The sequence below is a fragment of the Melanostigma gelatinosum genome (assembly GCF_949748355.1).
Source record: "Melanostigma gelatinosum genome assembly, chromosome: 4".
NCBI classification, from domain to species: Eukaryota; Metazoa; Chordata; class Actinopteri; order Perciformes; family Zoarcidae; genus Melanostigma; species Melanostigma gelatinosum.
In genome coordinates, this window is record NC_136637.1 from 13,622,941 (window position 1) to 13,640,352 (window position 17,412).

The following is a 17,412-nucleotide window of genomic DNA, read 5'->3' on the forward strand; positions in this document are numbered from 1 at the left end:
TCACATCTATTGGCTTTATGGCCGTCGGTCCTTTGGTCTCTCTCTCACTACTGCGCTCCCAGTTTCTCCGTCTCCGTTTCCATGTGCCTCTGTCCGTCTTCAGATACCGCCTCCACCCAAATCAATTACCTCAAACCCCATCTAATACTCTGACACACACACACACACACACACACACACACACACACACACACACACACACACACACACACACACACACACACACACACACACACACACACACACACACACACACACACACACACACACACACACACACACACACTCTCTCTCTTATGGATCTCTTACACTAAGCTGAGAGCCTAATCTGGTTTTAACCCGCTAAGTACGCTACCTAACATTAGGCATTAGGATGAGATGGAGAGAATATAGTTTGGGCATTATGCTAAAGCTCTCTCTCTCTCTCTCTCACGGGGCTGACGTGAAATCCTGCTCAATACTTTCTCCAGCAGTGAAAGGGAGAACTCTACGATGCTTAAATATCTGACAAAATAATCAAAGAATTCACAGCCTGCCCATTATCGAGTGGGTTTTCAAGTGAACTTTGTCAAAAAGAAAGAAAGAAAATACATGAAAAAAATATTCACAAAAGCGCGTACGTCTTAATTATGGGTCTCCGCTTCCGAACATGTCGATTGCTCCGCGTGTTCCTATGAGGAGCGGGTAGGGGCACAGGAAAAGAAAAGAAAATCTTCTGTTAAAATCACCTCGAAGGCTGCAATTCTGCTGCCACGCTCCCTGTTGAAGGAGCTAATTAAAAACAGGGGAGTTACGAACGCCAAGGCGGACACCCTGAAACTCGAGGGGCTGGTCCCCGTGCTGCGTGGAAGGTTGTCCCGCTGCTTCATCTTGGCCCCAAGGCCTGGATAAAAGTCTCAGATGGAGAAAGAAGTCTCACAGAAATAAACAACTCAGTGGACTAAGAAGAAAAGCTCAATAATATTAGTTCTATCCGTAAGGGATTGCTCTCTTGGTGACCTTAAAAATGCTTGGTAATGCCTTGCATTTCCTCCTTACAATTGTGTACAAATACATAATTGATAAGTATAATACATGCGAATAGCATCATTCCCCATCTACATTTAGATAATCACAATGTTGTTTTGTCATGTAAAGATGGACCCATTTTTAGACATGCTAGTGGTGTGGCTCTCAGGATGGAAATGTAGGTCTACACCTCCACCACATTGATCCAGACTGAAATCTCTCAAGATGGATTCAAGGATGTCATCATTTTCACTTGGTACGGGTTGGACATGCCCCCCTCACTTTTCAAAATCCTATTTTTTTTCCCCCACTTTAGTTTCCCCTTGACAATAGATGGTCTTATCTTATCAGTACAATTCTAAATGAAGGGCAATATTAAACAAAATCTATTTACAGGATACATTTCACCAACAACCAGCCTGGAAGCCATCTGTTATCTCTTTTATGATACCTTCATCCCTTAAAGGCCATCAAGTGAAAAAATGATATTTTCATCCATTCCACAGACCCTTCGTCTGTGCTAAAGGTGGAAAGTTGCTTGAGTAATGATGTCGAAGATTTCAATTTGCTTAAGAGATGAAAGGAAGACAAGCGGAAACCAAGGAGCCAAAGACTGTGTTTAGAAATGACGTCATCATTGCAATTTCAACCTGAACTAAAGGTAATATTATCTGTGTGTTTGAGCCGAGGCTGACAGGCCGGGGAGGATGAGCTCTCTGTGGACCTGCTGCTCTTTCGTTATCAATCACACACACACACATATTATACACACACGGGCAAGAGCACCGAGTCTTCTCCGAATCATCCTAACAATGAAGGCCCCCCGAGGCTGTTCTTGACTTTGAACTGTAAAGTGTATACATCCTCAGATCACACAGCAAACATCATGTCTAAAGAGGAAGAAGCACCGCTGTAATCTGTAAGGCTATACCCAAACATTTAAATTGTCTGAAAGGCAAAAATAAATTAAAAAAATTCACAAATAAAAGATGAAAACAGGACAATAATGGAAGAATGATATGTGGCTCCTTTGCCTTTGACTATCTAAAACACCAATAGCAAGCATGTCTACAAATATAAACACGCATGCTAAAAAAGCTACGACACAAGGCTGTGCCTCTTAGTTCTGTAGCACCAATAAACTCATCCTCCTCTGCGTCTCTGTGGCTTTATGTTCCTCCCGGCCGCTCTGCTACAGCATCTACATGAGTAAACACTTCAGCCGAGCTGCATCCTCCCCTCTCATCCTCCCTTGCTCTCTCCAGCGGTCCTCTCATCCTCCCTTGCTCTCTCCAGCGGTCCTCTCATCCTCAGAGCCCTTGTTTTTTCAACACGCCGGCCCTCCCTTCCTCTCCATCATCTCAGCCTCCTCTCGATTCTGCTCCCATTTCCCCGTCTATCTCACTGTCTTACCCACAGTCACCACTTCTACTGCAGTCTTCAGGCGGACATTAGGGCTAAATTATTTTGTGGATTCATTCGATTTTAATTATCATTATCAAAATATATGGCTTACTGCAACTGCATGTAGCGTTTGAATGGTATCAGTAAAGTAAAGTAAAACAGTTTGACAAACAGTGCAATTCTGGTCCAGACTGGGTCCTTCAGTTGTCGATTATCTCAACTTGTGTCCGTGTCGTGGGTGTTTTGATGTGGACTGGTCTGGACCTGCCTATAACAACCACTGGTCCTGATCCCAGTCCAAGTCCTCTCAAACCTAATTTTGAATTGTGAATGTAGCAACGTTTCACACGTCCCCTCTGTACACAGGCTGTGCAGGGATCTCTCGTCTCATTCAGTCTTGCAAAAAAACTAAACCACCACCAAAACCCAGCGGGACAAGATGCAGGCACGCAGGGAGCAAGAACTGCAGAAATATGACTGAAACATGAATACAGTAGTTACCAAATGTAACAGAATGTAAAATCACTTTTAAACAAATAACTTTAGAAGGGATGATATTAATACGAAGAAGTAGGGGCTACGAAATCAAACAATGACATGTGGACATGAGGCAAAAGGTTTTTTGCAAGAGTTCTTATTATTGTGTTTGATGTCATCATCTGTAGCAGCGGTATTTAAATGCTATAGTAACATATATGAGGTCATTAAGTGTTTGATGTGGATGGACAGACAGATGGAGAAATGGAGGGATGAGATGCACAAGAGGCAGTTGCTGAGTGGATCTACCCACTCGGCGTCTCTTCAACCGGCCGCCCACTCACCCACCCACAGCTGCATTGTTCACTCCGCCACTCTGTCCCTCTTTGAAACATTTCACTCTAAAAATGGATGCATCATTTAACATCTCCACACATTCAATGTTGTGAGCTTTTATACAGTGTAGTATGCATATAAATATATACACATTTATATTGGAAACATATGCCAGAGGAAGAACTCGATCTGCAGTTGGAAGACAAAGTTTGCGACCAAATACTTTCAGACAGTAAGAAAATCAAAAAAGTGAAAACACAGTGTTAATGCTTTTTAATAGTGCATGAGATCCCGCCCCTGCCAGCCATTGTGTCATCAATTCATCATCTATTGATCCTTCCAGTAGATCACTCCTTCAATCTCATTTTTCTCTCGGTCATGCCCTCCGTCTTTCCATCTCCCTTTCTCTGATTAGTCACACAATCTGTCATTTTAAGTCAATCCTAAACCTTCACCTTCATCCGCCGTCCATAAATTTAGTTCTTTAACATCCTACCATCACCCAATGTGTGCGTTTGTGTGTGTGTGTTTGCTTGTGTGTGTGTATTTTTCACGTGTACTGGTGTGAACCACAGATAAGACACCTCTGACACAAACTCTGGTTACGATGAGAGAGAAAGTACGGGATTATGACCCAATGAGACATCTGCACATCTTTTCTACAGTAGTAGAGTATTTCTACACTATGGTATTACTATTTTTACTTGAGGAAAATATCTGACGACATCTTCAGCCACTGTGCTCTAGTGAACAATTTAATCAAACACATTAGTTGTATAGATACGAATGGTGATGGCAAAAGGTGTAAAAATATTTTCGGTTCATTATGAAACTGGTGTTGGTGGAGGGAGACAAGGTGAGAAAGGAAAGACTGAATCATACAATAGTATCATATGTGTATTATTATTATTATTATCATGATATATATTTTTTATATCGTCCGGTATATTGCGAAGTCCTTAACTCAATGGTGCAGTTGCAAGACAGATCCAAAATAAAACTCTGGCATTTGGTGCCGTATGTATGCTAGGCTAGCCTCTTCTAGCATTTGTTTTATTTTTTTATTAATATTTGCTCGCTAGTTGCAACAGTAATACAAACACAGCACATCAAGATTGAGTAGCTCAGTACCTACTTTATTTGAAAATCACTATCTTGTTGTTGCGGCTGTTTCAAGGAGTCACAAGGAAAGATGCAGCAAAGTGAGACCGGTACAAGTACTTAGTGCAGAAATAGCCCATGTAGCCCTATAGCTAGGCTATAGTCTGCGACACAGGGGTTGTGAACCCCTGCTCGACATAAAGGAAATATTTTTCAAAGAATATCTGTTGTAGAATCAACAAATATCATAAAAATGTCCCTTTCTTCTAATTAGGTTCATCGAGATTGAGTCTTTGTGCACGAGTTGTTGCTGCAACTTTTACACCTCTATATACTCAATTATGCATGTGTACATCTACGCTATATTTATATCAGCATTTGTCAATCTATAATGACAGGACAGTCTGATATGACAATATTGATAAATGAAAATATTGTTATGCTAGTTATGGACTTGTGGAAGTGAAATACAGGAACAATGAGGCAGCTTCTGGAGCGGCCATAGTGCAATAGATGGCTTCCATAGTTCATAGGCCCCAATATGACACGTAAATGCAGCCTTCCAGACATCACCAACAACCAACAGCAAAGATAATCAACTCTCTATTCAGCAGCGTCATCACAGAGGAAAACACAAACCAACAGCAGACCAAAGACATTGATCTTTGCAGGGAGGGATGAAAAACATGTCCGCAAGAGAATAGCTTATCGATGTAAACACCAACAGAAAAATAAAACAAATTATTGTTTTAATGACAAAGTCACAATGGAGACAGTGCATGAGATATATGGTGCTACTTGTGTGTGTGACTGCAGGACAACTGAACCTGTACTCATCCCTCAGCTTGTGCATTTCAGCCGCACCATCACACACTCACACATACTAATACAAAGCGACAGGCCAATGAGCTTTATGCAAGCATGTGTTGTCTTCATTACTGGACAGTGCAGCAACAAACACAAAGGCCTCCATTGAAAGGCTGGGATTCCCATGATAAACCCCACCATTGTATTCCCAGATCCCTGGTTCCGCAGCACTGTCGAATTAGCACACATACCTCTGGATCTTCATGTGGAAGCGGGCTGGGTCACTGTGGCTGGTTTGGCCGGCTAGCTGACTGGTCGGACGGTTGGATTGATTGATGCCTGCTGATTCCTAACAGACTGTGGGGGTACATATGTAAATGTGTGCATCTGTGTGCCTGTCAAGCTGCCCGTCTGCTTCTCTGTCTGAGGTTTCAATTCAGAGCAGAGTTAAATCTCAGCAGAAGACACCTGAGACCAAAACAAGCCTCAAACTTTCACTATATTCAATATTAAAAGAGTTACGTTTAATTAATCAACTGTCTTTCGTAGCTGCATTCTTTATTTCTGACATTTATACTCAGGTGAGTTGAAACATTTGGGATTAAAATCACACATCAATAGAGCCGGAGTCTGAATTCGCCAAATTACCAGCAAACACAAAATCTGCTCCGATAATGAGATTTTATACAGTGCAGGCAATCCCACCACATAGTAATGTGAATATGGAGACAGATAACGACGGACGCTTCACTTTTTTGAACGTGGGCCAATGGCCAGCTAACAAGCTGCTGGTAAAGTGCCTCCACTTTGCTAATGGTGAAGCAAGAAGTTACGGAAGGGAAGAGGGAAGGGGAAAAGGGTTTGAGAGACAGCAAGATGTGGGAAGGAGGCATATCGCAAAAAGGACGGTGAGAGGATGAGATACTTTTTGAGAGGATGTCTTGGCTAAAAAAAAGGGGTTGTGGGTATAAAAAAAAAACACATCAGGAGCTCAGTAAGAACTGAGGTGATGGTGCTCGTATGTGTGTGGTATGTGTGCGTGTTCAGAGGGTGGGTGTTTAAGGAAGAATCTTCATTCGCCGAGGAGCTGAAGCAACAGCGCGAAGCAAAGCCGTAAATGGAGACAGGGAGATTCTCACTCACACACACACACACACACACACACACACACACACACACACACACACACACACACACACACACACACACACACACACACACACACACACACACACACACACACACACACACACACACACACACACACACACACACACACACACACACACACACACACAATGGCCTAATAAGTCCAACGTTGGAGGCCAGCTCAGTGAGCTGATGTAGTCATGAGGTGCAAATGCATGCCAAAGCTTTTCTGAGCAGTACTTTTCAATTAGAGCAGAGGTCGGAGACGAGCCAGGAGGGGTTACAGTAACTAACCAACACCAACAGTGAGAAAACACCTGCGTACTATAAGACAGAACGAGCATGACCGTTTCTCGTGGCAATCTTTTTTGTTACACCCGGAAAATCCAATTAGAGGAAAAGCACATAAAAAAAAAAAATGTGTACTATGAATTAATTACCACGGGGTCAATTACTAATGTGTCCCCAGAAAGACTCATCTTTGATATAATTAACACAGTTATCCCAGGAGAAGCCAATCACATACACCTCAAGGGAAAGGACCCCAAACAGAATCATACAAACAGACGCTAAAGGGTGAGTCTCATTAGGATGACGGTCATGTGTCTTAACAGAGTCAAATGAAGTCATGCTGTTTACCTGCACTAAATTAAACCATTGTAGTCCAGATATTGAAACTTGTAAACGGACACAGAATTGGTTGGTGGGTCAAATGTTGTTTTGTATGTCATGTGTTTATGTGAAAAAGAAATGACAAATTATAACGGTTGATATCTTGAAACGCTCAGAGCTTTGACACGTCATGACCTGAATGACTTAAGAATTTTCATATATTTTTTTAACTCTTAAATATACATGTTTGGTATTAAGTCATTGGCTTATAAATCCAGTATTGGTCAGAGAAAGTAAAAGGTAAAATCATTTAATATGGATAGAAGAATAGATATAAATCCAGCCAGGATATGATACACTATATCTCAGTGAACTGTACCAACAGGAATAAAAAACTAAAGCTAAAAAGAATAACACTACCTTCCATTAACTAGTGTCTGGTACAGGTGTGTCGATGTGAAGTAATTCCTGTATCTTATAGGTCTTATAATCAAACACTAAAGTGAAAATGAAACAAGTGTAAAAACAGCCGTCAGATCTTCTCCGTCTTATTACAGACTTGTCGCTAAAAGGAATCCCCAAGAACACACAAACTTTACCTTTCAAAGAAAAAGACACAGACAATCACACTCCCAAGTGGTGAGCTTAGCATTCAGAATATTAATGAGTCTTGTGCATGCTTGACTGTGTTTTTGTGTCTGCATAAGTGAGACACTCAGGGAACATGTGTGCATTTCACACCCATTACAAAAGCCTCTCTGCACACAATAAAAACAATTTCTGTTCTCAGGGGAGTTATGCCACTTTTGATCCACAGCTACTCGACAGGAGAGCCCGATCCTTCTGGGCTTTTTAAAAAACAGCTCCCTTATACCCTTAGTTCATCATTTTTTGCACACGTGTTTTTAGCTTATGTTGTTGAATAACATATTGAAGACTACTGTGTACTCTAGACGATGATTGTGTCCATCTATAAATGAACTAAATAATAAAAACAATACTTCCATGTTGGGCCACATGTCCAGTAAAACATTTGAGACATTTCAAAATAATAATTTATCTGGTGACACTAAAACCTTTGTGTGAGAAACAAAGCTCACAGTGGGAACTTTCACTTCTTTCATATGATTATTTTGTTCATTGCGCATTTATTACAGAACTCAAGGGCTGACAACAGCAGAAGGATTTTAAAACCAAATATAAAACCAATTTCATAATTTAAGCCAATTTGACCGATAAAAACGGTGTTCTGCTGCAGTTCTGCCTCACGATGACAAAACACGGCTTCCTTTGAGTACTGCGATGCGAAATGTGCAACAAAGCTCAACATTTCTCTACCAACTAAAGAATCTGCTGAACAAATGTACTTTTAATTCTTCAAGAGTACCCAGCTTGAGTTTGATGAAAAATGATCAGCCATGCAGTGTGAGGAGAATAATTCCAACCTCATAAAATATTTAACATTTTTATAATTGAACCTTGCGGGGAAATGTGTCCTCCCTTGTTTAAAATTAACAAATTACATGAGAGCCAGTTACATCCTGTAAAACAGATAAACAGATTACCCAGACGGGCTGAAGCTAATTCCTGGCTAACTCTGCAGAATGTGAGCTGAGCTTTATCATGTTCCCTCTGTTCGTCCTCGTCTCTGAATCTCATCTCTTGCTAACGCAGTGAGCCAAAGAACCGCCCCTTTTATAGGTTAGCCTCTGCTCTTCATCCGAGTCGTACTGGGCCTAAACAATTGTGACTTGAGCCCTGCCCAAAACCGACGTACTCAAAGACTCTCTCTCACCACCTCCTTACTTCAAGGATATTGTATTAGATGTTCCTAGTTCATGTAATTCCCATTTCCTTCTTTTATGAAACTTAACGTTTTCTGTCCATATTCTAAGCTGGTCAGTAAAATATGAGTGCCTTGTTTTTGCACCACAAAAATCAATGAGCACAATTTGTGTCAAGATAAGAAAGATGCCACAAAGTAATGTTGGCCTCACAAAAAGAATATACTACAACAAAGAAGAAATAATTTGTTAGCATTCAACAAGTGTGACTCATGGGATATGTTATTGTTAAATACTAAGAATTATTTCATCCCTGTTTCTGTTGATGTGAGCTATCAAGTAGAGGATTGTTTATTCAACTCCAATAATAGCTCAGTGGTCTTTCTATGCAAGAGAGAAGAGTGCTTCTCTGTGTGTGAGAGCGAAAGAACCAATAAATAACATTTCAAGTGTTTAATCTTCATCAACATTTGATTCTACAAACAATTCAGTCTATATCCTGATTTCTGTCGTGTCAAGTCGTGCTTCCCAGGAGGCATTTTCTGCTTCATAGACGCAGGAACAGCAGCAGCCATCCCGTAGCAGCCAAACAAGGAGCACCACCGGAACTCAAAATTATGAAAATGATGTTAAGTGCCACTCAGAAATACCTCGGTGGTGAGAAGCAGAGCAGGAGAGATAAAAGAAGACACCTCTGAGACATGAAAGCAACAAGATCAATGAAGAAAAGGAACGCCCTCTCATTAACACTTTCAGAAAATAACAGAAAACGTCAAAGAACATTTTCAAAAGTATCTTATATAATAAAGACAACTGTGTGCTCAACGGTGCTGAAGGTCTGGGCTTCAAGAGCTTCCAATTCTGATTTTGTCAGCACATTTCAGCTCATTCACAGGCTTCACTTCAAATCTTTCAACTGTTGCAGGGCGGCACAGACAGAAAGGATCTTTTTTATTTTCTAAAGATGCGAGACTTCTTGAGGCAGGAAGGGTGAGAGAGAGAGAAAAGAGACTAAGGGAGAGAGGAAGGAGAGGAGTGAGTCAGACTATAAACACTTGGTTGGCGTGATGCTGTCCAGCTGCCATGAAAACTGATCCAATGGCAAGCAAGTTCAATCTGACCGCTGTGTCACTCACACACACACACACACGACCAACACTTCTCACACACAGACACAAAGCTTTACATTTGTTGTGACACACATTAAACACACACACACAGGCATATCCAAACACACACACACCGGGGTAAATCACATAGGTTGAGGTTAGATAGAGGTCTGTGTGTGTTTGGGGTAAGTGAAGAGGTGACAAGCCACGGGGTTACCGGATCAAGAAAATATTCAGTTATTCAGGGCACACACAGACACACACATAGTGAAAAGCTACAGAGGCTTGATATCAATCCTCCGCACCTCTAACTGAAGCAGTCGGGAATCTCCAAACACACACACACACACACACGCCAGCTCAGGGAACACATTGTGCACCCTGCCAGCTGAACAAGCACCCCACCTCAAACAATCCCATTTGTACCTATTTCATTAGGGTGAAAGTGTTAATGAGCAGTGTCACTAAGTTTAACTGTTATCTGTCGACATTGACTAAACAGAAAACATGAAGACACAGCCAACAGCTCCAGCTGATTGAAAAGTTTAAAAAAGTAAGTGCACGTAAGGGCTACATTCAAAATAGGTTCTACTGAAAATTGGAGACATTTGATAAAAAGTGGCATCCTTAGGCTGCGGCTCAGGAGGTAGAGCGGATTGTCTTCTGATCATGTCTGTATGTTAAAGTGTCTTTGAGCAAGACACTGACATCAAGTTCCTCCCTATGGGCAGGCCAGCACCTTGCATGACGGCTCCGCCACCATTGAAGGTAATGCACACATTTGAAAGTGGAGGAGGATAAGATTGTTCTGGTGCTTTCGCTTGAACCACAAGCTGATGGAATATGATCTGAAAACGCAATTCTGTGTTTCTGTGTGTCTTTCAGTCTCTCCCTGTTGCCCCTCTCCCCCTCAGAGAGAGGCAAAGAGCATTACACCAGAGAGGAACAAGGGGAAAGGAATGTGGCGCCAACATAATAGATTTGTCAGGAAAAATTGTACATTTCCTTCAACAACTTCTGATGATCTTGACGCTGGATTCCCATCCTCCTCCACCCACCTCAGCACCTCAGAGCCCAACACCTCAGAGCCCAACACCCAACGGAAACACAGCCGGCTAATTAGCAGAGCACCGTGACGACCGCGGCCCCGATGAGGGCCCGTGTCTCATCACGCTCTCATTTGTTCCTAAACCCCATTAACCTTTTGGACATGCTGGTGCTTTGATATCTCAGCTGTTTACAGCTCTCTCTGCTTTCTAACAGCGTTATGTTTCAGGTGCTTGGCCGACTGCATGGACTAAATATAGGCACTATGTCAGAGATTTCCCTGGAAAGGGACACACTCTAAGGGGCAGGGGGTCTGCTGTGTGTGTGTGTGTGGGGATGTCTGACTTCTTGTGTTTACGAGCTTATGAGAACCGAATGTACTCAGAATGTGAGTAGGATGTGCGAGTCTGTGCAAAAACGTACTTGTGTTACATTAGATATTACTAACTTATGCACCCGCCATTTGTACAAAGCCTGTAAAAACACACATAACTTTTTGAATTTGGCAAGCTGCCAATCAAATGCTTTGAAAAACACGAGTGCTTTATTTCACAAACAATTAAACTGAAACCATGTCTGACTCATCACGCTGGTCCGCTAACGCTCAAATCACCCGTCAATTCTGCAATTGCTTCTACGAACCAGCCAGCCTGTTTTTAAGTATGCATCACTGCATAACCCATCCAGCCTGAGGAAGGGACTCATCCTCTGAACTTCAACTCAAAAATGTGCCTTAACTGTACAATCTGTACCCTCCATCCTTAGACTCTCCATGCGAAGTAGAGACTCCCGCCCCCACCCCCCCCCCCCCCACCCAAAAATCCCTTCAACAGGAGAAATATAAAACTAAAGAAATTGTCTAAACTGCAATACTGTATCCTGCTTTTTTGTGTCAATATTATACACTCAGTTACCAGTTTATTCGGTACACCTAAGCTAAAACTAAGACCTCCCATCATGAAAGAAATAATGTTCAGTTTTTGTCGGAACTGTTTTACAGCTTTATAGATGTTTTTTTTAGGTGAATTGTAACAAACTTCTTCTTTCAAAATGATACTAGAATTGAATCAAGCATTCATAGCAGGACAATTGTATCAGACTGCATCAGTATCTATTCAACTGGTAATGGAGTGTATTTTATCTTAAGATTTCATTTATTTGAGTAAATTTACAGACACATTAGTCGTATACATCAAAGAATCACCATCTCTGTGCTAAAAACAGTGACTGCAGTATTTCAAATATATATTTAGCAGAAAATGAAAACAAGAACTACTGAACGAGTAATGAAACAGATCTTGATCACTGGAGTCACAGGCTTCAGTGTGACCCCTCCACTATTTCTACAGTATGTAAAACAAGCGTTTGAGTCATGCCATCACTACCGCACTACTTTCCATGCAACTATAAATACAATTTTGCGATGACTGATATGACATAGCTGTATGCTGAGGGTTTGGTTTACAGGATCGTTTGAGCTGAATATCTGTGTGTATGGGCTCTTGTATGCCTATCTTTGTGAGGACCAGTCGGAGTTTAAGCCCGACGCCATTTTGGATTGAACCTTTTCTATTTTTCAAATGGCAGTTTAAGACCTGGTATAGGGTTAGAATTAGGTTAGGTTCATGGTGTAATTATTTAGTTTTGATGGTTATGGTTAGTAAATGCATTGTGTTGATGAGGGTCCTCACAAATATAGGGGTACAAGTGTGTGTGTGTGTGTGTGTGTGTGTGTGTGTGTGTGTGTGTGTGTGTGTGTGTGTGTGTGTGTGTGTATGTCTGGTAAGGTGTGAGTTTTACCTGTGCCTTTGTTGCGGTCCACAAAGCAGTATTTCAGTTCATATTCCTTCAGAATCTCATGGACTTCCTGTAAAGAGAAGAAACACAGGACTTGAGCCTAGAAATCACCAAGCTTTCAATAATTATAGGAATATCCAAATATTCACAATTTTTCGGTAATATTTCGGTAAATCTTATGAAAATGTACTTTTGCTCATCACAGCGACACGTCCTAATTATTTTCCTTCACGGTAAACTCTTTGATCAGAGACTTCTCCAATTGCAGTAATTTGTCCCTCACGGGTAATTATATTTTTTGTTTTTTTCAATAAGATGAAAAGCTTTCTGTCTCATGTCAGGCTCATAATCACAGCAGCCTGCACACTGCACTTCAATCCACGCGAGGGACATGCACACAGCTGCGTATCAAAGAAATACATTTAGAATTTATCTTTCAAAGTAGAGTGTCGTCCAAGAGATCCTCACATCTCGTCTGAGTGACTCCACTGCTACCTCTGCTAGCCTTGGTTCCTTCCTGATGAGGTTTCACTGTCACACAGAGTCTCGCCTGCACACAAGTAACTGACCGCACAAACTGGTCGGAGCTTGGCAGCAAGGGTTATATTTTAGATATGCTCCTGTGATATACGTAACCCAGTGAAAACCGGTCCAACAGTTCCAGATCAAACAGGAGCTCAGTGTAGGCGTAAGAACTGAGCGGTGAGCAACAAAACAAAACAAAAGATAAATAAGATCAACAACCACTGCGCTAAGACAAGCGGCAGGCCACGGTCTAAACTCAGTGGCACTGAAAAGGCCGCTTCAGCATAAAGCAATTATTGTTAAGTGCCACCAGAGACAGGGTGTGATGGCCAGTCTACAGCAGGACGATGCACATCAGGGAGGACTTTCAGAACGGCCTTATCCACCGGTGCAGACACTCTGAATTCATCATGATCATGTCAGTATGACGTGGACACATTCTCACTCCTTATACTTCTTTATCTTATTATGCTACCATCCAATTCGATCAAAACTATTCAAATACAGCAATTAAATGTGAATTGCATGCTGGAACCCAAATTAACTTTTTGGCTTAACGTACAGTAGATGAAACTTCAACAGTTTTTTATCATCCAAATTTTTTTTTTTACTTTTTGCAATTGCAATTTGCTATTGTTACTATTTTGCATGTCATCTTGGTACCATATGCAATTCTTGATCAATATTATAGTTATGTGCAGTAACAATACTATCAATAACTGTATTCATTCAACTATTTCAACACCAAAGTGTAACACATTTGAAATGATAGATTCAGTGGTATTTAGATGGATAGTTACTTTATTAACCCCGCGAGGGGAAATGTTTGCTATTTGCCTTCATGTGCAAGGAGGACACTTAAGAAACTATTTTAAGGAGTCTGAAAATAAAACAATTATAAAGGAATTAACAATAACAAGTAAATAAGTAACGAATAAATTAGTAGCATGTTCAGTCTTCTTCAGACAGTTTGACACGTTTTTTTTCTTCTCGTCTCTCACAATGAAGTCTGGTCTTCGGATAGTGAAACGAGTCATTCCGCCGGGCTTGTGAAGCTCAAAACTACTCATCCACCATTTTACAGTCGCGAGGTAGTCGGCTATGGCGGCGCGTATGACGTATGCACAAGTTTAACGAACTTGGTTGCGATTGGCCAGTGAGCCCAGCACGCTCTCATACCCTGAACGACAGGCACACAGAGAGGGCCAGAGACGGACGGAAATTACATTTTTCTTCTACCGGCCGGAGTGGTGGGTGGTCTCCATAATTTACCCATCAAACACTAAATGTATCGCATCTGGCGCCCTGGTTGCATTTTCAAGAGCCGGTTCAAAGCAAATAAATCGGGTTTATAAACGAGTCTGAATGTGAACAAAAGGACGATGAAAGGGAAACCAATCTTTCAAGAAATGATTCGTATTTGGGAGGATGTGGCTGCTCTGTATTGTCAGCTAATGTTGCCCAAACCCTGTGCTTTTATTCAATATCAGTTCATGTTGGCCATGTTTTTTGCTTCTATTCAAAGAAGAAAACAAAGACATGAACTAATGGTGATACAATGATCACCTTTCACATGAGTGAAAACATTTCCAATCCCATTGATCACATCATTTCTATAAAGACAACGATGAGGCTTTCTAAAATGTACATTTATTCTCCATTTCTTTCTCTCTAACATGATCCAGCCCACTCATGAACACAGTGAGCAGGAATGTGGCGTATCAGTGAAGGCCATGCAAGGCAGCCCACGCAGAGGGTCAATGTCGGCAATGGCCGAGAGGGACACAATGCAGGTTTCTAGGGGGTAAAGCTGAGCTCTTGTATTAACAGGAATTCTGACATAAAAAGGCATCAGACTAAAGGAAAACCTTCATTTCCTACATGCAAGAAATAATGAGTGAAGAAGATAAGCCACAAAACAGGAACTTACATTAGAAATCAAGTAAAGCGGTGTGCAAAAAAATAAGAAAACAAAGAAATTGCTTCCAGCTTCCCCCCCGACCCACTAGATGGTCATTATTGCAGTACTGAAGAGGATGCCGACACTGACAGTGCAGAGTACTGTGTGACAGTCAGACAAGGTTGAATTATGCCACTCAGGGTTCATTCTCTCTTTGGTGGGGTTTCATCCCTCGTCCTTGTGCTATTCTGTACTTAAATTGTGCTGAAAGTTTGTTTCTGGCACAGCACCGGCACATTACAAGACACGTAGACTGTTTTTAGGAGTCAAAACAGTCCTGCCTCTCTTCTCAACCAAACAATTTACCAGTAGAGCACACCATGCTGCATGTTGTTTTTTTACCTTCCACGTGTTAATGTTCTACTTTCATTGTCCCTTCCCGCTGTTCTACAATGTTCCACTTTGTTTCATTGAGATACCAAATACAGCTTCCTAATAAACAACGGCGTAATAGCTAAGCGGCGCTCACAAGCGTTTCAAAACAGCCACTGGGCTCAGTAACGAGACTGTGTGACCAAATACTCGTACTCTGAAAAACTAAACCCACAAACTGCAAATCATGATTTTATATTTTGACACGAATAGAGCTACATTTCGAGGCCTCGTACCGCTACAGAGATGGATACAGTGGCAACAAACCTCGACGTATGTATTTAAAAAGACACCTTTATGACCGACAACGATGAGATGGAAAATCCGGACAGTATGCGGGCGGAAGAAGTGGGACAAGCTGTTTCCTGTTCAAGAATGGTCTACAGTATATTCCTCAAGCTGTTCTGTGATATATAAAGCATGTCATTCTGTTCCAGCCTGGGCTACACTGGTCTCTCTGCGTGTTTTAACGCTTTAAGAAGCTGACATTTCCAGCAAGTCCAGTCAGTACCCAGCACCAGCCGAAGCCCAGGGCCAATTTCTGCATGCATACACACACTCTGTGCTTTAATACTACAGCAAACTGCCCGGAGACGAGAGACTTGATAAGGAATGTGATAGCAGGCTGTCTGACGAGTGGAACTCATAGGCGTAGTACAGGTTCATGAAGGAACATGAAATCAGCTGATCATCAGCTTCACAGGTGTCCACTACAAATGCATCCATTGCAATTTTCTTGGCCACACCCAATTTTGTCTGACCGGCCGATTTCGATGTTTGACGATTATGATTTTCTTTCTAAGAACTATAATTGGCTCCAGACTAACGTTTTTAAACACCGTCCCCAAGTCAGTGCAAACCGTCAACAATTCTAAATGTTATACTTTTTTACTTTGTTATTGTCAGCTCTAGCGGTTATTCGCAAAAAAAAAAAAACACATTCGGAATTGAATGATATAGAAATAAATGATTGTCTTCAAATATTTCCTCTTTCAATGTCACAATTAAGTGCAGATTATTTATAATGCACTGGCAAATATCATCCTGCAGCAACTGTTGTTCCAGTGACAAGTCTCCTGTCAATTTCCTATAAATAAAGAGGAAACTGACTGCAAATAGCCTTTTGACCCTTCTGTCTGTCAGTTTGATTGCCAGTTTAGATATTTCTAATTCCTCTGCTGCACTTTGTAAGTCACTCTAAAGCGACACACATTCTGTGCAGTGGAAAGTGTACAAGGTGATGTAAATATAAGGTGAGAAAACAAACAGGCCAAGAGGAAAGAGAGGGAGAGGACAATGCGTTTACACCTGTTCACCCATTACACACACACACACACAATTGTGTGTGTGAGACAGAGAGAGAGGGGTGGGGGATTACAGGACAAACACACTGCATGGCCTCCTTACCATGATATCTTGAATGAATACAGTAACTGTGTCCTTGACCTACTGATAGTGACGTGTGCTATAGAGAGAGAACAAGAGGATGAAGCCCAGGTCTGCCAGGGAGCAGAATGCCACACACACACACACACACACACACACACACACACACACACACACACACACACACACACACACACACACACACACACACACACACACACACACACACACACACACACACACACACACACACACACACACACACACACACACACACACACACAGCACTCCATGATTTCCAATTATTAGCATTACAATAGTTTCATTGTTATGATTCACATTGATAGAGAATACTAGCACTGCATGACTATTAATTGTTTTAGTAGTACTGTACTTGTATAAGCGGTGTAAGCTGCTGTAGTCTGTGATGTAAACACATAGTTTAAGAATTTGATAGCTATTCATTGGAAAATATCTCTAATAGATCCAAAAGACACTGTTTTCCATATTTGGTCTAAGCCAAGCTTCGAGAGTGTGT

The 17,412-nt window shown here is 41.5% G+C and overlaps 1 protein-coding gene across 1 annotated transcript in view; it reads right to left on the bottom strand.

The window, feature by feature from the left end:
• raver2 (ribonucleoprotein, PTB-binding 2) overlaps positions 1–17,412 on the bottom strand; it is a gene marked incomplete at both ends in the record, with an annotated part of 55,612 nt that overhangs the window by 29,453 nt on the left and 8,747 nt on the right. Inside the window, one exon of the mRNA XM_079267014.1 lies at positions 12,635–12,701. Coding sequence (XP_079123140.1) covers positions 12,635–12,701 — 67 coding nt within the window. The remainder of the gene's footprint in view (positions 1–12,634; positions 12,702–17,412) is intronic.